The sequence below is a fragment of the Diaphorina citri genome, unplaced genomic scaffold, assembly GCF_000475195.1.
Source record: "Diaphorina citri unplaced genomic scaffold, Diaci psyllid genome assembly version 1.1 scaffold587, whole genome shotgun sequence".
Classification (NCBI taxonomy): Eukaryota; Metazoa; Arthropoda; class Insecta; order Hemiptera; family Psyllidae; genus Diaphorina; species Diaphorina citri.
In genome coordinates, this window is record NW_007378021.1 from 104,959 (window position 1) to 129,186 (window position 24,228).

The following is a 24,228-nucleotide window of genomic DNA, read 5'->3' on the forward strand; positions in this document are numbered from 1 at the left end:
CTGCTACATAGGTATCTACCTCCCCCTGTCAGGCCTACCTAACACCTGATAGTGAATGGCTGGACTAATGTATAGGGGCAAACAGACCTAAATATCGGGTTAAATACGAATTAAGGAGCGCGGTAGCGCTCCGGTAGAGAAAGCTTCCGCCTAGTGGTTACCTTCTAGTAAAGAATCTATTATGGTTTGCGGTCACCCAGTAGGTATCTAGTGCCTACAGTAAGTAATAATAGTAAGTAAAGAATAAGAACAGAACTGATGTCAACGAACGGCAATCTCCTAATACCTACTTTGCTGAAATACTATACTCTCAACCTCCCCTCTGTACAGAAAGCAAGTAAGCATCCTAATAATTACGCGAAACGTAACATACACGTTTCGCGAAACGGTGTTTGGCATTAGATAGATAGCACACGGGTAATAAACGTTAAGGTGTGTCCACACATAGTCGACCGGTCGTCGATCTACATCGATATGTCGACTGAACCGTCCACACTACCTCGACAACAAAGATTCATCTCGGTCGGTCGACTATGTTTGGACCTTTATGTTAAAGATAAGTTCACCAGCCTGCATGGATAGCTTGGGCGGTAGCACAACTGCCTTGTAAGCGCTAGGTCACGGGTTCGATTCCCGCCCGGGGCGAATTTTATCCTTAACAGATAAGGTCCGTTTTCAGAACGACTGACTTTCTCCTATCCTGTCCTTCTTTCTTCGATTTCGGGACGATAAGACCTTAGCAGTTACAGTTCCCTCTACCTACCCTCTTCAAAAAAAAAAAGGAAAGTGAAAAATACGATAAGACTGATCGTCTGTAGCCACCTTGACGAACTCATTACGCCCGTATGCGACTGCCTGATTGTCGAAAACGAAATTGACAGGGAGTTTGCGGGAAGGGAGGGGGGATGAGAGAGGGAGGGGCGGAAGAAGGAGGGGGGTTCATACTAAAATAGACGCAAAGTAATTTATAACTCCAAGTCAATTGAAAGGAAAGATGAAACCGTCCGCTGACTTTATCGTACGACATACAAGGAGATCCCTCATCTCCTTGCCCGAGATGTTCGTCCCGTTGGAATTTGCGTACTAGGACGTTGAAAATACAGAAGGCCCGGGATACAATGGGCGTGAAGATAGCCTGATGGACGCACGCTGCTAGACGATAATAAGGCCCGGAGAACGGGTCCGCATCCGCCGGACAGAGCATGTGATTGAGGTTGATTTGGAATGCCTGCAAAAGTAGAGTAAGAGGGTATTATACGAGTAAGGGAGTATTTGGAATGATTGTTTTCCTGTGTTGATCAACCAATCAAGCAGTCACAGGCTGGGAACTTCTTTATCTATTTGTTACAATAAATAAATTTAGAGGGTTTTTGCACCGCTAACTTACATCTTACCTTACGAAAACTGAGACGAGTACTCCGCTATTTTTTTTATTTTTTTTTTTTTTTTTTTTTAAACTGATTCACCTAACATACATTCATACATAGCTTACATTTACGCCACTGGGTGGCACGCTCTACTTGAACCTCAAGCTCATGCTTTAGTTTAGAAACGCAAGCACCCTCCAGGGAGAGAGGAAAGCTAAGAGTAGGAGGGAGGTGGGAGGGAAGAGGAGAAAGAGTTGGTAGAAAGAGCTCATATAGGATTTAGAAGAGAGTCAAACGCGCTTCGTGGTAAAGTGCGTGCAGATCTGTGCCTTGCGGGAGGGCTACGGCATGCTCACTAACACTTCCGCGGCCAAGCTACGGCAAAATTCGTCCATTTAAATTCAATGTGCTATTGCTTTGCGACAGAATTGCGGCATATCTGTTGAGATTTAACGTGCTATTGCATGCTGAGGTTCAAATTATTTGTGAGATCATGTCCATAAAATATGCACGAAATTGACGCAACGCGGATTTCTGTAAGGACCTCAGGTCGTTAATGAACCTGAGTAACAGTCAGTAAAAGCACGTTGAATTTCAATTTGCCGCAAATCGGCCGCGAGAGAGCCCATGGCATATTCCGGGACAGCGCTACCTCAGCAAGCAAGTTAATACGCACTTTTAACCTATGTCCTGTCCACACATAGTCGACACCGTCGATCGACGAGGTGGATCTAATATGTTTTCGAAGCAGTATACGGTTTTCAATGGACGTCGACAATGTATGGATACACACACCTTTAAAATGTATCATCAAATTCATTTTCCCGAGCTACGTGGGCGGCTTAAAATATTCACTATTCGCCTCGCGAGTGTGACTCGAAAGTCGTCTAAATTCAGCTCAAGGGCAGTAAGGGAAGGGACAAGAGACGAGAATATAGGAAAGGAGGTGGATGAAAGAGGCATTGTTAGGAGTGAAATAGGAAAGAATATGAGGGGAAGATGCTTAGTTAGGGACGTAGAGGGGAACAAGGGAGGGGAAGGTAAAATTCGAGTGGGGGAAAAAAGTTCACGACCTCTTTAGGCTTTGTGACATGCGACTTTACTCACAAGCCTCGTACAAGGACAATAGAAATAGCTTCGTCACCACATAACTCGAATGGTTTGTATGTATCTATCTATACTTTTCATTCCTACCCTATCTCAGGAAAAGCTGACTGTACGTAGGTATTATGTTACATCAGTGCTTCTCAAACTGTGTGCCGCGCGAAGTGTTATGCAAATAGAACCAAGTGTGATTGGTAGTCCCATGGATTCCGTGCTATCTTGGTAATACTGGGTAACACTAAAGTTAATCAACTTCTGGCTTGGTATGAACGAGTGTCCTCTAAAAAGCCAAATCAGTAGTCATTAAAATTAAAATACCTAAAATTTTAATTTTGTTCAGGGTTTTTATTATTTAGCTATAATGGACTGAAACATAGGTGTACATAATATTTATGGATGTGTATAGGTACATATTCTTTTTCTCAGAATAGATCTCTTACCATTACATTGGTTCTACCCACCTTCTAACTCTACACAGGGCTAAAGTAAACCCTCAAGTAATAATTATAACTTCAGTGATGTTATTTATTGTAGACACTCAGGAACTTTTGTCTATCGACCTTCCAATAATAATTATTCCGAGCTAAAACTCAATCTGGTTCTTTTTGAAATGGAATGCAATACTTTCCAAGTATTTTGATGAGGTAAAAAATAGCCCATCCCTAAAGGGTATTTACCTAAAAAGAAAAAAAATCTCGTGTAATTTAACCCAAGTCCAATGAAAGAAGTCAGTTTGGGTTCAAATATTTTTAATCGCGGGAAGCCTTGGTCTCAAAATATGACATTATTTTGGCAAGGGCACATTTTTCCCCGACGCACTTTTTTCATGTCTTGGACAACACCCCCAAGTTATGATTGGGATTGCCTATATGATGTAAATTTTACTATAAAATAATAATACTGTACATGATCAATTCTCTGATTGATAAGTTCCAGATGTTTACTTTTAATTATTTTGGCTGACTTGTAATATTTTTCATTCTTATTTTATAGTGATCGCCTACCTCTTATGTTCTCATGTCTGGAGCTCATTGCGGGTTTTATATTTCATTATAAGTACCTAGGTTGTAAGGATTCTTTGTGCATTGTATTTATTAACGTCTTTATTGTATTGTGTTCCCTAAGATTCATATATTCTAGAAAACAGATGGTTCTCTTTCGTCATTTGAAAAATGTGTTCACTGTAATTACGTGACATCAATACCTACTTCACAATATAAAGACATGTTTGTGAAAGACTTTAAGTTAACGCTGGAAATGTTTAAACTAGGCCCGCTAGGAAATAATGACTTTGTAAAATAAATTCAGAAGCATGTCTAAGACTTTAAACAACACATCCCACACTTTCTACATACTCGTATGTCTAGTAGTAACTACATACTACTAATACTGTGCTAATTTTCTTTCTATGAAAGTCAATTATCATGCAATGAAGAAACTTCTTCCTTTGCTATAATTTCCTCTTCCCACCATGTTCCTGACATGAGCATACATTACATTTAGATCTCACACTTCTAATATTATTCATTATATTGATTGTATCTCTGTACATATTTATTATTATCATTACTAGGATAATTTATTTAAAATGGAAAATAAAACATATTATTAAGAAATATAAATACGTTTGTTTTCCGTTCAAAACCTTTCAAATGCCAGAACAATCTGGCATAGGAATTGCCAGGTTTAGTACAGGCGCTATCATGCCAAAAGAGGGAAGCGAGCTTCACAAGAGTGGAAATTGCGAAGGGGAAATACTGCTTTGGTATTCATAAGGCATTGTTTGCTGTGAAGAAAATCGGATCTATCAGGTTCAACACTTATATTTGAATATGAGAAATTTTAATAATATTGTTATTATTATTAATAATTTTTTTTTTTTATTAAGATCCGGGTCTACAATCTCACGTTAAAGTGTTTGTCTACCTGTGAGAATACTCGGAGATTATGCTAGGCCAGTCTCCAAACATTCTTATAAACACATGAGATTGTAGAGATGGGGGTAAAATACGAGTATTTACATATATTTTAAAACAAAAACAAGCAACGGTTACGTTGGTATTTATTTGACTGATTAAATCAGCCAAGGTGTTCAGCCTTCATCTCATTATTTACTGATCACTCTGTAGTATAGTGGTTAGCACAGTAGTACAGTGATTAGCACGGTGGAATAGCAAGCACTCAGAACAAAATGATGAGAAGTATCCTGAACATAAAATTGTCACAAAAAATTAGAACTAAAAACATAGAAAACAGACTTTGTTTTTTGAGGTATTTGATAGGTAGTTTTTCTTCCAACACGTCATTTTTTTTAAAGAGGTTTGACAGAGGGAACTGTAACTGCTATGGTCTTATCGTCCCGAAATCGAAGAGAGAAGGAAGAATTTTTTTAAGAGGTTTGACAGAGGGAACTGTAACTGCTATGGTCTTATCGTCCCGAAATCGAAGAGAGAAGGAAGACAGGTTAGGATAGGAAGCCAGCCATTCCGAGAACGAACATTATCCCATCAGGATAAAATCCTCCCCGGGCGGGAATCGAACCCGCGGCCTAGCGCTTACAAGGCAGACGCACTACCAACTAAGCTAACTAGGCTGGCCCATTAGATCGAACATCGAACTTATATGGGTACAGGCGGTGTACTCAGTTTTCACTTGAAAGAATATAAAGAAGGAAGGACCTTCGATTTTTTTTTGACTTAGAACGTTCTTTAAATTCCGCAGTGAAGTCTTATTCAAGCGCTAGGTCTCGGGTTTGATCACTACCCGGGGCGGATTTTATCCTGATGGGATAATGTTCGTTCTCGGAACGGCTGGCTTTCTCCTATCCTGTCTTCCTTCTCTCTTCGATTTCGGGACGATAAGACCATAGCAGTTACAGTTCCCTCTGTCAAACCTCTTTTTAAAAAAATCATCTCCACATAACTCCTACATCCCATATTATTTCTTATCTGATCTGGCCTTATCGTTCCGAAATCGAAGAGAGAAGGAAGACAGGATAGGAGAAAGCCAGCCATTCCGAGAACGAACATTATCCCATCAGGATAAAATCCGCCCCGGGCGGGAATCGAACCCGCGGCCTAGCGCTTACAAGGCAGACGGACTACCTACTAAGCTAACTAGGCTGGCAGTTTGAAGGTTTGATGGGAACAAACTTTTATGACATTTATTTGCCTACTTGTCTAGTGTTCAAGACAGCTCTTTCACATCTTATGCCCGCCATTCACGCTCAGACCATCTGAGAGACCTAGGTCTGAAGCTTTTTCCGCCACACGCGTTCTGACGGTCTGACAGACTGCGGTCTTTTAGGAGGTCTGAGCGTGAATGGCGGACATTACAGTGTTGGCTACTTTACTCTGTTCTCTGTGAATTAAAACTGTCAAGTATTTTTTTTTTTTTTTTTTTTTTTTTTTAAAACCAAAATGTTTTGAACGGGCCTTACCTGTACAGATTGATGAGAATGCGCACAAACGACTGTTCAGTGGCGCCATCATACGGCGGAAGATCATAACTAACCAGGATTTCCGCCAGTTTCATGGCGACATACTGAGTGAGTGGATCCCCAGACAGCATCGTGAGGAGAGTATTGTGCGGTACCTGGTGACACGATAGGATAGGCTTCCACAATGCTACCATGTTTCTGAAAGAGGAAGCATGAGGAATTTATTCTTAATAGGCATCAGAGAAACGGTTAGCGGTGTTTTGGTAGATTTTGATCACTTTCTCTTCAACTTTAATATATGAAAAACTACTTTAATGTATGAAAAATGTGATGGGAGCTGAAGACAAAACTAGATTTGACCCTTCCCCCTCCACCCCAAATAATTTAGATTCAATCTAAATCGCCTTTAAAAGCCTTTAAATTTTAAAGGCTTTAAAGGTGTTCAAAAATCATTCATTTAGATTTCAAGGATTTTTTTTTTAAGAGGTTTGACAGAGGGAACTGTAACTGCTATGGTCTTATCGTCCCGAAATCGAAGAGAGAAGGAAGACAGGCACACCTTAGCCCCAGAGTGGCTTTTTGTGTAACGGAGTTAAGCTGGCTACCTCAGGACCTGGAGTTTTTTCATATTCTCTACTACTCTGTACTCTGCAAAATTAACTCTTCATTTTATTTATTTTTTTTAAAGAGGTTTGACAGAGGGAACTGTAACTGCTATGGTCTTATCGTCCCGAAATCGAAGAGAGAAGGAAGACAGGATAGGAAAAAGCCAGCCGTTCCGAGAACGAACATTATCCCATCAGGATAAAATCCGCCCCGGGCGGGAATCGAACCCATGCCCTAGCGCTTACAAGGCAGACGTGCTACTCTCCAAGCTAATAACTAGGCTGGATCTTTTCCAAGTTCTTTTTTTTAAAGAGGTTTGACAGAGGGAACTGTAACTGCTATGGTCTTATCGTCCCGAAATCGAAGAGAGAAGGAAGACAGGATAGGAGAAAGCCAGCCGTTCCGAGAACGAACATTATCCCATCAGGATAAAATCCGCCCCGGGCTGGAATCGAACCCGCGGCCTAGCGCTTCTCTTCATTTTAAAATGCCTCTAAACTTTACATTTCGCGCAGCTCACATGTCCACACTATATTTTTTTCATTCTACCAAAATCTTTTGATCTCAAATACTTTATATGGGTTCCAGTCGATGACGATCGAATTTAGTCGACTGTACTGGAGGCTGGCAGATTTCAAGGAGTTGACCTATGTTTCAAGGCAGGGCCGTATCCAGAATTTTGGTGGGCGAGAGTCCAAACACTAATGGACCGGGGGAGGGGGTGAATGTTTCAAATTTTAGAAGTCTGGCCTACAGTACAGGGGAAAAAATGAAGCTCGAAGGTAGGGGAGGGGGTGGCCGGGCCCCCTCGACCCCAATTTTTCGGAGTCTGGCGTACAGGTATTACATATCCATACACAAGTGACCACATAGGCAGCCGTGTGCAACTGTATGTTCAAATACGAAGCATACGCAGACTGAGGGAATTGCGAGTTGGACTTGAGAATGTGCGAGTAAATGTACTTCATCACTTGCTTACTCTGTTCGGCGAGGGAGTCCGGTAATTCGCCTTTGGGGACCTGCAGGATCCCTGGGGGTGAAAAAATAACATTTACCTATGTTACAATATCTATTATTTATAATAGTGTGCTTATACGGAGCTTCCTGACTGTCAAAGCATATTCCATGGTGTTTATCCACAGAAACAAATGTATTAAAACACCTCTCTTAACATGAGAGACAGACTCTTTAATTCTAGGAGTTTTTTCATTTAAAAAAAGCAAAATTTCACTCAGAGGTCCTCGTTTAGATAGCCACTGAAAATGCATAAGTGGCCTGTGGCAGCAAGAGTGGACGTTCAAAGTGGAATCTCTTTTGTGGAATATAAAAATCTGGTGTGAACATCACACGACTTTCCTCATCCTATTGAATGGTGCTTATTTGGGTGTTCTGCTGTAACATTTACAATATCTCTAACCGTTTAGTCGATATAGCTGAAAACTGTCCACACATAGTCGACCGGCCGTCGATCGACGAGGTGAATCTATGTTAACGAAGCAGTGTGGACGGTTCAGTCGACACCGATCGACGGCCGGTCGACTACGTGTGGACACACCTTAACGGTCCCTTGCTGCATGGGCGGACTACAGAATTGTCCCTCACAACTACAAAAATGTTTCAGAACTTCGTCAAACAAATTAGGTGCCGTGTTTGTAGATGAGGTCTGTCCTCAATTACATGATTATAGTTCCTATGACATGCCACTCTAAATATAGACCGACTCAATAATACAGCACTTCTCGTCTGTTTGAAAGAAAACCGCCAACCTAGGGAAAAACATGGGAAATTGCCGTGTCAAAAGTTACGCTAGTTACACATCACATTGCTGCATAATTAATCCAAGTAGGTTGTGAGTCCCTCGACTCCCTAGGTCTGAGAACGTAATGATCTCGAACTCGAACCTAACGCCAGCCATTCACGTTCAGAAAGTCTGACCGACCCAGGTCTGAAACACCCAGTGGCGTAGCGTGTATGTATGGCGTGTATGGCGGCCATACAACTCAAAAGTTCACTCTAATGCCCATAAATATTAATGGCATGTACTGTGATGGGACTTGGTAGACCTGGGCATGAGCCCAACACGCCCTACACTTGAATTTAGACCACGCTACGCTACTGGAAACACCTATAGACAGTAGGAAGATCGGAACTTGTGTGACAGGTACCTACACACACTGCGATATTTCGATTTGATCTTGATCGATCAGATTTTATGCTAAATTATACGTGTGGACTTGAAATTATGTGAAATTTCTGTATTGTGTGCAGGTGCACTATTGGGGAAACCTGTGATTTATCGTCCGATCTTATCGTAAGACAAACGATACTATCATAGCGTGTGTAAAAAGCTTGAGGCCAGCTACAGAACTACAAATACAGAAGGCCAACTACGGGTATACAATTATACATATCAAGTGTGTGTAGGGTGTAGGGACTGTACGGGTTTCTTCAGGTGTGCTCGTCTGTTTATGATTTAAGGTTTAACGTCCCGTCCCAGGTCCCGTCAGTTCCGGTAAATATGAACTTTTTTTTTCGAACGTCTGACAATCGAGCTTACTGGAAACAAATCTAGCTACTGACGGTATGCCTTACTAGAGCGTGTGTAGCAAGCCTAAGCTATCAGTAAACAGCTAATACGTAGATAAGCCTAGGCATATTAATACCTGATAATCACGGTGAGGAGTTCATGTTTTGAGAAAACACATGCAGTGCTCTAAAAAACGTAGCGCTACCTAATGTATGATTTACGCTTACGTTCCCATGACCCATGGATAGATAACATTGTTTTCATAACATAAACCTTATGTTAGCACACTTTAGTATATAAATGTTATAAAAAAATAAAAACTCAACACCTTATGTTGGCACTTGAGTAAAAAGTGATTGGCAAACATGTTTAACAAGTGAAGAAAAAATTAATGTTGGGCCCTATTGGACCTTTAGGGCCCCGTAGGAAATCTCCTCCATAGTATCTTTTATTGACGACTATTTCACTAATAGCTTCCCTCGCAACGGAGTGACGACTATTTCACTAATAGCTTCCCTCGCAACGGAGCTTCCCTTCCCTATTTTTTTTTTTTTTTTTTTTTTTTTTCCCCGTAGGAAATCCCCTCCATAGTATCTTTTATTGACGACTATTTCACTAATAGCTTCCCTAGCAACGGAGTTGATTTTTTGTTTATTACCACCAATAATTTTATGTTTTCAACAATGCTTGAATTTTAGGATGCACTCAGCTCCTTGCAGAATGCGAGAATGCGGAATATGTGGCTACTTTTATTGTCTTTGTCCAAGAATCAAACAAAGAGCTCTCTCATGCTTTAGCCGTACTTATTTACCAATGCAATGCCACTTTATCGCTAATTTGATAATGAAGTATGCAGTTGATATGGTGCACTAACGTAAAAAGAGTGTTTCATTGCAATTTATAGTTCGTAGCAAAAGAAACAACCGCTACTTGAGACCCATGTGGTCTGTGTTGCAGCGAAACCAACCCGTAGTATGTCACTAATCAGATGAACGAGAAGAGATACAATACTTCCCATTTAGGCGCTAGGAATTTATGCAATGTTTACATTTATAGGTCGTAGCAAAAGAAACAACCGCTACTTGAGACCCATGTGGTCTGCGTTGCAGCAAAACCAACCCGTAGTATGTCACTAATCAGATGAACGAGAAGAGATACAATACTTCCCATTTAGGCGCTAGGAATTTATGCAATGTTTATTGAATCAACAATGGACATGGGATGGGCAGTTGGGCAATGGGCACGCTACACGCTTCAATGGAAAAACGTTCCATTCAACTGCCAGAGACACGCGTTCATTTAAATATCCACAAGTCCACAGTCCCTTTAAATGTCCACAAGTCCACAGTCGATTTAAATGACCACGAATCCACAGTCCACTTAAATGTTTAAAAAGACCACAGTCCATTAAAATGTATCCAAGTTCTCAGTTCATTTAAATGTCCACAAATCCACAGTACATTTCAATGTCCACAAGTCTGCAGCAATTTTAAATGTGAACGCGTTCACAGTCAATTTTAATGTCCAATCGTCCACAGCCAATGACAAGTCCACGGTCCATTTAAATGTCCACAAATCCACAGCCCATTTAAACATCCACAAATCCACTGTGCAATAAAGTATTACGGAATGCAATAAATCCGAACAATGAAGTTATGGAGTTGATAGGGTACAGTAACTTCAAACATATTTTATTAAATTATTAATGTACTGAGTATATTTACGTAGATTATCATTATTGTACTGAATTCGCTGACATCTAGTGACTTCAGTTTACCTGCAATGCTAATGATGAGATTTTTTTTTTTTTTTATATATAGAAGCCGGGTGTTTGTGATTGAGTCAAGAGATTTTATTATTATTATTATTATTTACTTCTTTTCTAGTGCAGGAATAGGTAGATAGGTAGGTAACAAACAACCTATGATATGTAGGTAATAATAATAAATTACATGTGTATGACTACATTGACTCCCATATTCTCATATGTAATTATTTCAAGCCTTCTTCCTCTTTCTTGCTTACACGGAAGCAATATCGTTTTTTTTCCTTTTTTTTCCTTGTTACATTATTAATTTATTTTAATCTGTCCAAGTCCATAACCTGCCTCGGCGGCGTAGTGGTCAAGGCGCTCGTCTGGTAAGGAGGGCGCGGGTTCAATCCTAGCCGAGGCAAGCGCGAGGTCGCTAGGAGGGTGTCGCCGCGGAAAGATTGGAGTCTTGAGAAGTGTGCCGCGGTGACGACAACTTTGAGAAGCACTGTGTTACATACAAGGTATAATTCATCGACCGAAGTGAGGTCTAAATTTCAATTAACTTGACGATTTTAATTTAGGTACCTATCTTACTAATTCATGACGATTTTAATGTAGGTATGTACCTATCTGTTTCCTGTTTCATCCATGACAACGGTTTGCGTTCCAGAGTTTTATCGCGGAACAAAACAACAACAACCAAAATAAATAAACATGTTTTTGTAAATCAGTCAAATCGTTCACAGTCTATGGCCACTGTAATCACATTTTTGATTGCGTAAACATAAAAAATGACGTCACGCCTGTTCTTACTTTCTTTTATGACAAATTCAACCTGATCTGGCCGAGGCAAGGAACTTTATCCTCATTTGAGAATTTGACCACACAATAGTGGACCTCTAAAGGTTAGGTCACGTTAGGTGGCAGAGAAAAAGCTACTAAAGATCGCACAGATCTTCTAGCTTAGTTAGGAATCAACTTTACCCCGTACAAAAAAAAAAGAAAAAAAAAAATCCGAGGCTTAGGCCAGCCATTCACTATCAGATACACCTGATCAGGCCCCCCTGTCAGGCCTACCCAACACCTGATAGTGAATGGCTGGACTAATGTATAGAGGCAAACAGACCTAAATATCGGGTTAAATACGAATATACAAGATGGTAGAGAAAGCTTCCGCCTAGTGGTTACCTTCTAGTAAAGAATGTATTATCGTTTGCGGTCACCCAGTAGGTATCTAGTGCCTACAGTGAGTAAAAATAGTAAGTAAAGAATAAGGACAGAACTGATGTCAACGAACGGCAATCTCCTAATACCTACTTTGCTGAAATACTATACTCTCAACCTCCCCTTTGTACAGTAAGCAAGTAAGCATCCTAATAATTACGCGAAACCTAACGTACACGTTTCGCGAAACGGTGTTTGGCATTAGATAGATAGCACACGGGTAATAAACGTCGACCGGTCGTCGATCTACATCGATATGTCGACTGAACCGTCCACACTACCTCGACAACAAAGATTCATCTCGGTCGGTCGACTATGTGGGCCTGCCGTATCTGGAGTGATGTTATGAATTAATTAGAGAACGACATTTCTGACAAACTGTCATGCTAAACACATTATAGTTCGTTTTAACAGTTTGGAATGAGCAAACTAATTGGTTAAGTAATCATAATGTCACTCAAATTGCTTTTTTATTCCTTTGAGTGGCAGGGTTCTTCTGAAGAGGCTCTTCCATCTTCTAAACCATGTGTACCTTCATCCCAGTGGTTTACAAGTGTGACTCCAGGCATAGGTACATGTGACGAAGATGATGATTTTTTTTTATTTCTTTAAAAGATGAGTGTTTCACCGCCGTTTTTATTTTGTAGCGGTGAAACAACTGCTACATTGGACTCATGTGGTCTGTGTCGTAGCATGCCCATCCCGTAGTATGTCTCTCATCAGATAGGCGAGAAGAGCCACAATACTTCCCATTTAGGTGCTGAGTGCTGGGTCAACACGAGAGCACCAGAAAGTAACCCGTTGAAATATTTGCAATCGAAAAACGAGTACAAATTTTTGTTCGAACCCGGGATCTTCTGCATGGCTTTTACTTAATACACCTCGCATCACTCACCTGTATAGCAGTCACCACATGGCACGGATTCAGCAAGAAGATGACTGACCGGGACGCAAACTTGAACCCAATCTCCATCCCAAACACAATGCACATGGTCACCAGTAGAATCTGCTTGAGTGGCTCATGCTTGAGTCTGTACGCAGCACTACCCTCGCGGGGCAGCGGGGCCAGCTTGGATAGCTCGGACGGCAGCGCGACTGCCTTGTAAGCGCTAGGTCACGGGTTCGATTCCCGCCCGGGGCAAATTTTATCCTTAACAGATAAGGTCCGTTTTCAGAACCACTGATTTTCTTCTATCCTGTCCTTCTTTCTTCGATTTCGGGACGATAAGACCTTAGCAGTTACAGTTCCCTCTACCTACCCTCTTCAAGAAAAAAAATCTGGTGTGAACATCACACGACTTTCTATTACATTTGCGGAATACGTATTTGAAAAAAAAAAAAAATATAAAAAAATGAGCCTGAGCCGCCTACGGCGGCCGATTTTCGACCAAAAATTTCCTATCTTAAAATACTCCCCGTGTAATGAGGGATCATTAAAAAGTGTCCAAAAATTGAACTTTTTTTTTTGAAAATTTTTCAAAGTCCAAAATTGACCGCCTACGGCGGCCAATTTTCGACCAAAAATTTCCTATCTTAAAATACTCCCCGTGTAATGAGGGATCATTAAAAAGTGTCCAAAAATTGAACTTTTTTTTTTGAAAATTTTTCAAAGTCCAAAATTGACCGCCTACGGCGGCCAATTTTCGACCAAAAATTTCCTATCTTAAAATACTCCCCGTGTAATGAGGGATCATTAAAAAGTGTCCAAAAATTGAACTTTTTTTTTTGAAAATTTTTCTATACGTACGTACGTTACGTACGTACGTACGTTACGTACGTACGTACGTTACGTACGTACGTACGTTACGTACGTACGTACGTTACGTACGTACGTACGTTACGTACGTACGTACGTTACGTACGTACGTACGTTACGTACAGACCATGGGCTAAAAATCACTTTTTTGACATCAGGGGATCCCAAAACGGATATTTCCAACCATTTCCCGATTTTGAAAATTTGGACCGATTGCAATACTTTCATTACTAGTATAGCTCCGCTATACTGTAGTAATAGAAAGTAAAAAAAAAAAGGAATGAGAAAAATACGATAAGACTGATCGTCTGTAGCCCCCTTAGCGAACTCATTACGCCCCGTAAACGACTGCCTGATTGTCGAAAAGAAATTGACAGGGAGTTTGCGGGAAGGGAGGGGGGAGGAGAGAGGGAGTGGCGGAAGGAGGAGGGGAAAGAAGGGGCGGAAGAAGGAGGGGGGTTCATACTAAAATAGACGCAAAGTAATTTATAACTCCAAGTCAATTGAAAGGAAAGATGAAACCGTATGAATGTCACGATGTCGACCAGTGGCGGATAACCTGATGAGGGCGGGGCTTACAGAGTACTCTAGGAGGAATTTTTAATTGTGTTAAGCATACTTAAATGCTTGTCACAAATATCGTTCCCCAATTATTACACCTAGATGATTTGTCTTGGACTCGAACCAGCAACCTCCAGATCCAAAGTCCAACTTAGACTTAAACCGAGTTTATACTCAAGATTTTTGCCAGCCTAGTTAGCTTGGTTGGTAGTGCGTCTGCCTTGTAAGCGCTAGGCCGCGGGTTCGATTCCCGCCCGGGGCGGATTTTATCCTGATGGGATAATGTTCGTTCTCGGAACGGCTGGCTTTCTCCTATCCTGTCTTCCTTCTCTCTTCGATTTCGGGACGACTGCGTCTGCCTTGTAAGCGCTAGGCCGCGGGTTCGATTCCCGCCCGGGGCGGATTTTATCCTGATGGGATAATGTTCGGGTGGCGCGTCTGCCTTGTAAGCGCTAGGCCGCGGGTTCGATTCCCGCCCGGGACGGATTTTATCCTGATGGGATAATGTTCGTTCTCGAAACGGCTGGCTTTCTCCTATCCTGTCTTCCTTCTCTCTTCGATTTCGGGACGATAAGACTATAGTAGTTACAGTTCCCTCTGTCAAACCTGGCTGGCTTTCTCCTATCCTGTCTTCCTTCTCTCTTCGATTTCGGGACGATAAGACCATAGCAGTTACAGTTCCCATCGTAGGCTTTCTCCTATCCTGTCTTCCTTCTCTCTTCGATTTCGGGACGATAACTAGCAGTTACAGTTCCCTCTGCGTTTTCTCCTATCCTGTCTTCCTTCTTTCTTCGATTTCGGGACGATAAGACCCTAGCAGTTACAGTTCCCTCTGTCAAATTCTCTCTTCCATTTCGGGGAGATAAGACCATAGCAGTTACAGTTCAGTTCCCCTTTTCAAACCCTTAAAAAAAAAAAAAAAAAAAAAAAAAAAAAAACTCAGATTACTTATAGTCCTGATCAACTTGTCCAGAACCAGGAACCAATAGAGTCCTACAACTTGAACAAATGTTAACGATTTGATCGGATGTGTTCAAGTTGTGTTCTATCGGACTTAGTCAGATAGAACCTTTGACGATTAAACCAACCAAAGTTTATGAATTCGGTTCAGTATAAATCGGTCGGTAATTTTAGGAAACACGTGATTAAACAAGCTCATTTGGAAACATGGGCTAATTTATCTATTTCTGGCATACCATACATAGCTTACATTTACGCCACTGGGTGGCAAGCTCTACTTGAACCTCAAGCTCATGCTTTAGTTTAGAAACGCAAGTACCCTCCAGGGAGAGAGGAAAGCTAAGAGTAGGAGGGAGGTGGGAGGGAAGAGGAGAGAGAGAGTTGGTAGGAAGAGCTCATATAGGATTTAGAAGAGAGTCAAACGCGCTTCGTGGTAAAGTGCGTGCAGAACTACGCCTTGCGGGAGGGCTACGGCATGCTCACCAACACTTCCGCGGCCAAGCTACGGCAAAATTCGTCCATTTAAATTCAATGTGATGCTATTGCTTTGCGACAGAATTGCGGCATATCTGTTGAGATTTAACGTGCTATTGCATGCTGAGATTCAAATTATTTGTGAGATCATGTCCATAAAATATGCACGAAATTGACGCAACGCGGATTTCTGTAAGGATCTCAAGTCGTTAATGAACCTGAGTAACAGTCAGTAAAAGCACGTTGAATTTCAATTTGCCGCAAATCGGCCGCGGGAGAGCCCATGGCATATTCCGGGACAGCGCTACCTCAGCAAGCAAGTTAATACGCACTTTTAACCTATGTCCACACATAGTCGACACCGTCGATCGACGAGGTGGATCTAATATGTTTTCGAAGCAGTGTACGGTTTTCAATCGACGTCGCCTATGTATGGATACACACACCTTTAAAATGTATCATCAAATTCATTTTCCCGAGCTACGTGGGCGGCTTAAAATATTCACTATTCGCCTCGCGAGTGTGACTCGAAAGTCGTCTAAATTCAGCTCAAGGGCAGTAAGGGAAGGGACAAGAGACGAGAATATAGGAAAGGAGGTGGATGAAAGAGGCATTGTTAGGAGTGAAATAGGAAAGAATATGAGGGGAAGATGCTTAGTTAGGGACGTAGAGGGGAACAAGGGAGGGGAAGGTAAAATTCGAGTGGGGGAAAAAAGTTCACGACCTCTTTAGGCTTTGTGACATGCGACTTTACTCACAAGCCTCGTACAAGGACAATAGAAATAGCTTCGTCACCACATAACTCGAATGGTTTGTATGTATCTATCTACTTTTCATTCCTACCCTATCTCAGGAAAAGCTGACTGTACGTAGGTATTATGTTACATCAGTGCTTCTCAAACTGTGTGCCGCAAGGTCGCCTTAGGGGGGCCCGGTGCCGCTGCAGAAAGATCGGAGTCTTGAGAAGTGTGCCGCGGTGACGACAACTTTGAGAAGCACTGTGTTACATACTAGGTATAATTCATCGACCGAAGTGAGATTAAAGTTTTAATTAATTCGACGATTTTAATTTAGGTAGGTAGGTTCTGTTTAATAAATGACAACGGTTTGCGTTCCAGAGTTTTATCGCGGAACAAAACAACAACAACCAAAGTAAATAAACATGTTTTTGTAAATAAGTCAAATCGTTCACAGTCTATGGCTACTGTAATCACATTTTTGATTGCGTAAACATAAAAAATGACGTCACGCCTGTTCTTACTTTCTTTTATGACAAATTCAACCTGATCTGGTGACCTTTTTAAATACGCTTTTTCACACTTTTGCCCTCAGAATTGGAGTTTTTCCCAACACTTTACGTACAAATCGAGCAAGCATTCAAAATAATTTAGCCATATACCTACAATGTAATATACCTATACATATGCTCTAATTTGCCTAATCTCATTATCAGTATGGGTACGTTCACCTTAGGTATATTCCAAGGCTAAAGTTCACTCTGTGACAAATATCATTGGGACACGGAACACAAGCAGCTCTCTAGCATAATTAGATCCGTCAAAACATCACATTAGAGATGCCATGTAGGTGACTGTGTGAAATATTGTGGAAATGTAGGTACGCATAGTTTGTACATAATTTAGACAGAGACTCAAGCAATGCCCATACCCATGTCAAGTACTTTTTTTTTTCAAGAATACCTTAGTAGGTATATTACCTACTCAAGTACCGACCTAACACCTATAATTAGATAATTACCTACACATAATTTTGGTACCTCATGGCGGTACAGTGAACTGTAGAACTTGGCAAAGGGTATCCATTACACAAAAAGCCCAATCTGAGGCTTAGGTGTAGGGCAAAACAGCCCTAAAGGATGATTTAAGCTTCTACAAAGGGTATCCATTTATCGAAGCTGTCTGAAAAGAAGTTCATTAGTGGAAAATAGCTACTTACCACCAAAGTGTCGACCTCAGGGAAAATGCAGGCCAGGATTGGTCCATTGATCACATTCAAAATTGGAGTTTTTCCCAACACTTTACGTACAAATCGAGCCTCCATTCAAAATAATTTACCCATATACCTACAATGTAATATACCTACATACATATTATGCTCTAATTTGCCTAATCTCATTATCAGTATGGGTACGTTCACCTCAAGTATATTCCAAGGCTAAAGTTCACTCTGTGACAAATATCATTGGGACACGGAACACAAGCAGCTCTCTAGCATAATTAGATCCGTCAAAACATCACATTAGAGATGCCATGTAGGTGACTGAGTGAAATATTGTGGAAATGTAGGTATACGCATAGTTTGTACATAATTTAGACAGAGACTCAAGCAATGCCCATACCCATGTCAAGTACTTTTTTTTTCAAGAATACCTTAATAGGTATATTACCTACTCATTAAGTACCGACCTAACACCTATAATTAGATAATTACCTACACATAATTTTGGTACCTCATGGCAGTACAGTGAACTGTAGAACTTGGCAAAGGGTATCCATTACACAAAAAACCCAATCTGAGGCTTAGGTGTAGGGCAAAACAGCCCTAAAGGATGAGTGGATGAGTTAAGCTTCTACAAAGGGTATCCATTTATCGAAGCTGTCTGAAAAGAAAAGTTCATTAGTGGAAAATAGCTACTTACCACCAAAGTGTCGACCTCAGGGAAAATGCAGGCCAGGATTGGTCCATTGATCACATTCAGATGAGCGCGAAAGATGGCCGCCACATGTTTACTAGGCTTAGCCGCAAGTAGATAGATCTGAAACAGGTGAGAGGAGCATTAAACATGTGATAGATCTAAAACAGGTGATAGTCTGAAACAGGTGGCTTATATGTGAATTGGTGTATCTTCGAAAATCATTAATTGAAGACATTTATGCTAGACACCCTGCTTGGGCTAAGAGCTAAAAATTTCGTACAATTTTTACTCTCACTAAGGAGTGTGAGAGACATATTAAACATGTGATAGATCTAAAACAGGTGATAGTCTGAAACAGGTGGCTTACCTATATGTGAATTGGTGTATCCTCAAAAATCATTAATTGAAGACATTTATGCTAGACACCCTGCTTGGGCTAAGAGCTAAAAATTTCGTACAATTTTTACTCTCACTAAGGAGAGAGATATGTTTTGAATAAGACAGATCTGTTTTTTTTTTTTAATAAGACACATAAGCACCAGAAAGTAACCCGTTGAAATATTTGCAATCGAAAAACGAGTACAAATTTTTGTTCGAACCCGGGACCTTCTGCATGGCTTTTACCTAATACATCTCGCATCACTCACCTGTATAGCAGTCACCACATGGCACGGATTCAGCAAGAAGATGACCGACCGGGACGCAAACTTGAACCCAATCTCCATCCCAAACACAACGCACATGGTCACCAGTAGAATCTGCTTGAGTGGCTCATGCTTGAGTCTGTACGCAGCACTACCCTCGCGGGGCAGCGGGGCCAGCTTGGCGTAGCTCCAGCGCATCATTAGGAACACAAACACCGACACGCCAAGTCCTTCGAGGAGTTTCCGTTCGAGGCTTAAGTAGCGGGCGCACTCCACACCGCCATTCCCCATGAGGGAGACGTCCACGCCACCCCACAGCCAGTTGGATACTGTACTCCACATTGTGCCTCTGAGGTTCACGATATCCGCAACGGGTCACAGCACATGGTCGTTTTTGGTTAGTCTGTTGGAAACCTTTGAAAGCATACCAATGCCAATAAATTTGAGGGGGAATAACAAGAAATTCCCTGATTTTAATTTGGAACGAAAAGGGGAAAATAGCACAAAAAATAGTTGAATTACTTGTGTGGTGGTAGTTACCTATTGTATTTTAAAAATATTAAAGAAAAAAGACTGGACCAACATATAATGCTTAGGTTCAACAATAAATTGACAAACAAAGGGGAGGCAATAAGATGGAGCTCTTATTGATTCAACCACTTGATTCTATTATCTCTAAGTAAAAAAAAAAAAAAAAAAAATGTTGGTTTGATTTGGTAAACTACTTTACTTCATGAATAACCACTGGTTGACACACTCATAAAAAAACCCCTTGGTGAAAGTTGAAGTAGGTACAACCTACCTACCACAAAACTGTTATTATGTAATAAGAATTAGATGTTAGATTTATGTAATATCTAGGAGTAAAAAATGACAAATTTTATATATAATAATATATAAAAAAAAATCACTTGGGTAGTCACCTATACCTACCTAAGTAAATGAGTAGATATTAAAAACACTCACTCCCTCCCTCCCTTTGATGTCCTTATCAAAAGCAATTTTTTTCAGCACTAAAATTGAAAAATAAATTCCACATTGTCAGACACTTAATAGATATATTCAATTTTTGTTATGGACTTGGTTATTGTTATACACAATGAACTTTGGAAAATAAATAAAGATGTGCTCACATGAAAAACTTCTACCTATGATGTGAAGGCAAATTATTCACCAGTTGCAGTATTATGCAAAGATATTCACAACAGGAATAACAAGATCTGAAGTCGAGGTAACATGTGGACTGTACAGACAGAAGACAAAGTACTGAACCAGCTAAATATTTTAAAACTGGGAGCAGCCCTGTACTTTGTAGCTATTTTTTTTCTTTTTCTTTTTCTTCTTCTTCTTCTTCTTCTTCTTCTTCTTCTTCTTTCTTTTGTCTATTTGATTGGTCAAAATTTGGCTCTTGAAAAATGATACCTCTTGTAGCTATTTTTTCTTCTTCTTCTTCTTCTTCTTCTTCTTCTTCTTCTTCTTCTTCTTCTTCTTTCTTTTGTCTATTTGATTGGTCAAAATTTGGCTCTTGAAAAATGATACCTAATGGACAAGAAAAATATTAAGTTTACAGTGTAGGTCAGAAGGTAAGTAATGGAGTGGAAAGTCAAGAAAAGGTATTATGTACCTACATACTAAAAAAAGTAGGTAGGTTTGTTAACAATATTATAGGAAAGCAATGTAGGTACTTAGAACCTCTTGAGACACCTAAGTACAGATCAAATGTTGTTCTTTTACCCTTTTCAAAAACCAATTTCCTTTTTGTCGAACTAGTAAGTAAGTAGGTGCAAAGCTACAAAGAGATAATTTCCAAGGACTTTTTGGTCATACTGTGGGGATTGCCTCATTTATGCACTTCCTATAGGTATAGAGATTATAGAGCTATCATAATAAACATATGATCTACTTAGGTATCCATGTTCCTATCTAACAAAGTATTGTTTTGAGTTGAAACAAGTTTTCAAGGTAATAGATAATGCTCATATTACATTACATCATCAAGTTTGTTGTTTGCATCATCAAGTTTCAGGTGATATGTATTTACATTCTGCTAGGTGGCAAAAATTTTCGGGTGTCTAATTTTTTTTTTCCATAAATACTTTAGGTTGGTACCTACCTATTGTTTATGCATTTCCATGAGTATTAATATTTATGTGATCACATGATTAGGTAGGTACTAAGTACTACATAGGTTCACAAGCAAGTGAACAGGTTTAGTATTTAAGAATTTTATTTTTTAGCATGATAAATCTCAGACTAAAATATAAGATGTGTTGGTACCTAGTTTTCACCACAGTTCAATAGAAAATGAAGATAAAACCATTCTGAAATGATAAACCATTGCCAAAGGCCAGCAAAGCAAGTGCAATTGGAGACAAATGTTGTGTGATTGGCTAATACTTAATAATAAAAATCAATTACTGTTATTAAGTTGAACTTTAATTTCATTGACCTTTAAGACAGTGGGTTGGTATCAAAGGAAGAAAACCTTTTTCGACCTGATGAGGGCGGGGCAGTCGATATCTCGTCTTACAGAGTACACTAGGAGGAATTTTTAATTGTGCTAAGCATACTTAAATGCTTGTCACAAATATCGTTCCCCAATTATTACACCTAGATGATTTGTCTAGGACTCGAACCAGCAACCTCCAGATCCAAAGTCCAACGCGTTAACCACTGAGGTTGGTTTACAGACAAATCTACAGAGTGCGCGTACGGCCAGGGCTACAAACGGAAGTTTTAGCCAGTCAAATTGCTCCGAGAGTTAAACTTAAACCGAGTTTATACTCAGATTTTTGCCAGCCTAGTTAGCTTGGTTGGTAGCGCGTCTGCCTTGTAAGCGCTAGGCCGCGGGTTCGCGCCCGGGGCGGATTTTATCCTGATGGGATAATGTTCGTTCTCGGAACGGCTGGTTTTCTCCTATCCTGTCTTCTGTTCTTCTGTCTTCCTTCTTTCTTCGATTTCGAGACGATAAGACCCTAGCAGTTACAGTTCCCTCTGTCAAACCTCTTAAAAAAAAAAATAATAATAATAATAATAATAATAATAATAATAATAATAATAATAATAATAATAATAATAATAATAATAATAATAATAATAATAATAATAATAATAATAATAATAATAATAATAATAATAATAATAATAATAATAATAATAATAATAATAATAATAATAATAATAATAATAATAATAATAATAATAATAATAATAATAATAATAATAATAATAATAATAATAATAATAATAATAATAATAATAATAATAATAATAATAATAATAATAATAATAATAATAATAATAATAATAATAATAATAATAATAATAATAATAATAATAATAATAATAATAATAATAATAATAATAATAATAATAATAATAATAATAATAATAATAATAATAATAATAATAATAATAATAATAATAATAATAATAATAATAATAATAATAATAATAATAATAATAATAATAATAATAATAATAATAATAATAATAATAATAATAATAATAATAATAATAATAATAATAATAATAATAATAATAATAATAATAATAATAATAATAATAATAATAATAATAATAATAATAATAATAATAATAATAATAATAATAATAATAATAATAATAATAATAATAATAATAATAATAATAATAATAATAATAATAATAATAATAATAATAATAAAATAGGATCAAAATTTAGGCTCATAGGAACCATTTGGCACCAAAAATCAATTTTTTTTTTTTGACATATGGCATTTTCGCTTAGCACAGCAGTACACATGGAACTGATTCAATGTGTTGTAACCACTGGTTAAGCAAGGAATTTGTATTAATTGAATTGCTCTTAATTTAGGTAGTTATACAAATTGGAGAACAAGTTATAGTCATCTCATAATTACAGAAATGGATACAGATCTTGTGTGTGATGTGTGTCAGTCCACTAACTTCTTCGAGGAAAATGGACAATACTGGTGCTTGGAGTGTAATACAATGTCCCAGGTAACTTTTCTTCCATGAAACTCATTAAACTCATAGTATAAATTGAACTAAAGCTGAGGTGTAGGGACAAGGAGCCCGAAAAGTTAAAGCTGATATGATTTTTTTGGAGCTATTTTAAGTGGCAGGGTTCTTACTTATAAGCTCTTCAACCCAACCACTGACTAATCTTAATATACTTTGGGTAATCATGCAGAACTCACGTCCATGGAAAAGAAAAGCTACTTTTTGTATTTACTTAACCTAACCCTATAATAACACTAATCACTGCTCTAATTGTAAAAACTCTTTCTTGCATTTAACCTAACCCTATTACCTATAATAACACTGGTCACTGCTTGTTTGTGCCATTTCCTTTGGTGGCAATATTCCACGGACATGACTTCTGCACAAGTACCATACTTTGTATTACACTTGTTTTCCAGCATGTCACTGCTGTCCTGGTAAGTGAAATTGCAACCAATGCTCCCGAGGTCCATGAAGACTCGGATGAGGCAGTTGAGACAACAAGTGGTGGAAGAGGAGGAGCAGAAGGTGAGTTTTTTTTTTGTGTGTGTTTTATCACTTTTTATTTTGCACCAATGAAACAACTGCTGCATTATACATTGCAGGAGGGTCCACACTGAAACACCAAAAAAATCCCTTTTAAAAAAAGTATTGTCACATCAAAATACAAAGTTGTTAAGTTGCTTTCAGAAACTCTGAACAAAGGACCGTCAAAGTGTTTTATCACTTTTTATTTTGCACCAATGAAACAACTGCTGCATTATACATTGCAGGAGGGTCCACCCTGAAACACCAAAAAATCCCTTTTAAAAAAAGTATTGTCACATCAAAATACAAAGTTGTTAAGTTGCTTTCAGAAACTCTGAACAAAGGACCGTCAAAAATCAACAGAAGTTAATTTAAGTTTGTTGTTTCAGCCAAAGAGTTGACATCATACGAGCTGCTGACCAAAGTGTTGCGAGGTCTAGCATCAGAACTTATTGATCTTGGAGTTGCACCCGAACTGTACAAAGTGTCAAAAGTTCTTTGGCTGACTTATTTGAAGAAGTGTGGCATATTGAATAAAAACAAGCAGCCTACACTTCCTGCCACACTAATACATACATACATACGTACAGACCATGGGCTAAAAATCACTTTTTTGACATCAGG

General features: G+C 39.1%; 2 protein-coding genes across 4 annotated transcripts in view; one reads left to right on the plus strand and one right to left on the minus strand.

The window, feature by feature from the left end:
- LOC103510349 (transmembrane protein 164) overlaps nt 1–24,228 on the minus strand; it is a 45,217-nt gene that overhangs the window by 12,472 nt on the left and 8,517 nt on the right. For 2 of the 3 annotated variants that reach the window (XM_026824416.1, XM_026824415.1), the window contains exons 2-3: nt 19,075–19,485; nt 18,431–18,547 (exon numbers count right to left, since the gene is read on the minus strand). In XM_026824416.1, coding sequence (XP_026680217.1) covers nt 18,431–18,547; nt 19,075–19,413 — 456 coding nt within the window. In that variant the 5' untranslated portion in view covers nt 19,414–19,485. Of the gene's footprint in view, nt 1–18,430; nt 18,548–19,074; nt 19,502–24,228 lie in introns of those variants that run through there. The other variant, XM_026824417.1, reaches the window with a different exon arrangement.
- LOC108252540 (TATA box-binding protein-associated factor RNA polymerase I subunit B-like) overlaps nt 22,926–24,228 on the plus strand; it is a 1,846-nt gene continuing 543 nt past the window's right edge. The window contains exons 1-3 of the mRNA XM_017444536.2: nt 22,926–23,073; nt 23,496–23,604; nt 23,994–24,188. Coding sequence (XP_017300025.1) covers nt 22,978–23,073; nt 23,496–23,604; nt 23,994–24,188 — 400 coding nt within the window. The 5' untranslated portion in view covers nt 22,926–22,977. The remainder of the gene's footprint in view (nt 23,074–23,495; nt 23,605–23,993; nt 24,189–24,228) is intronic.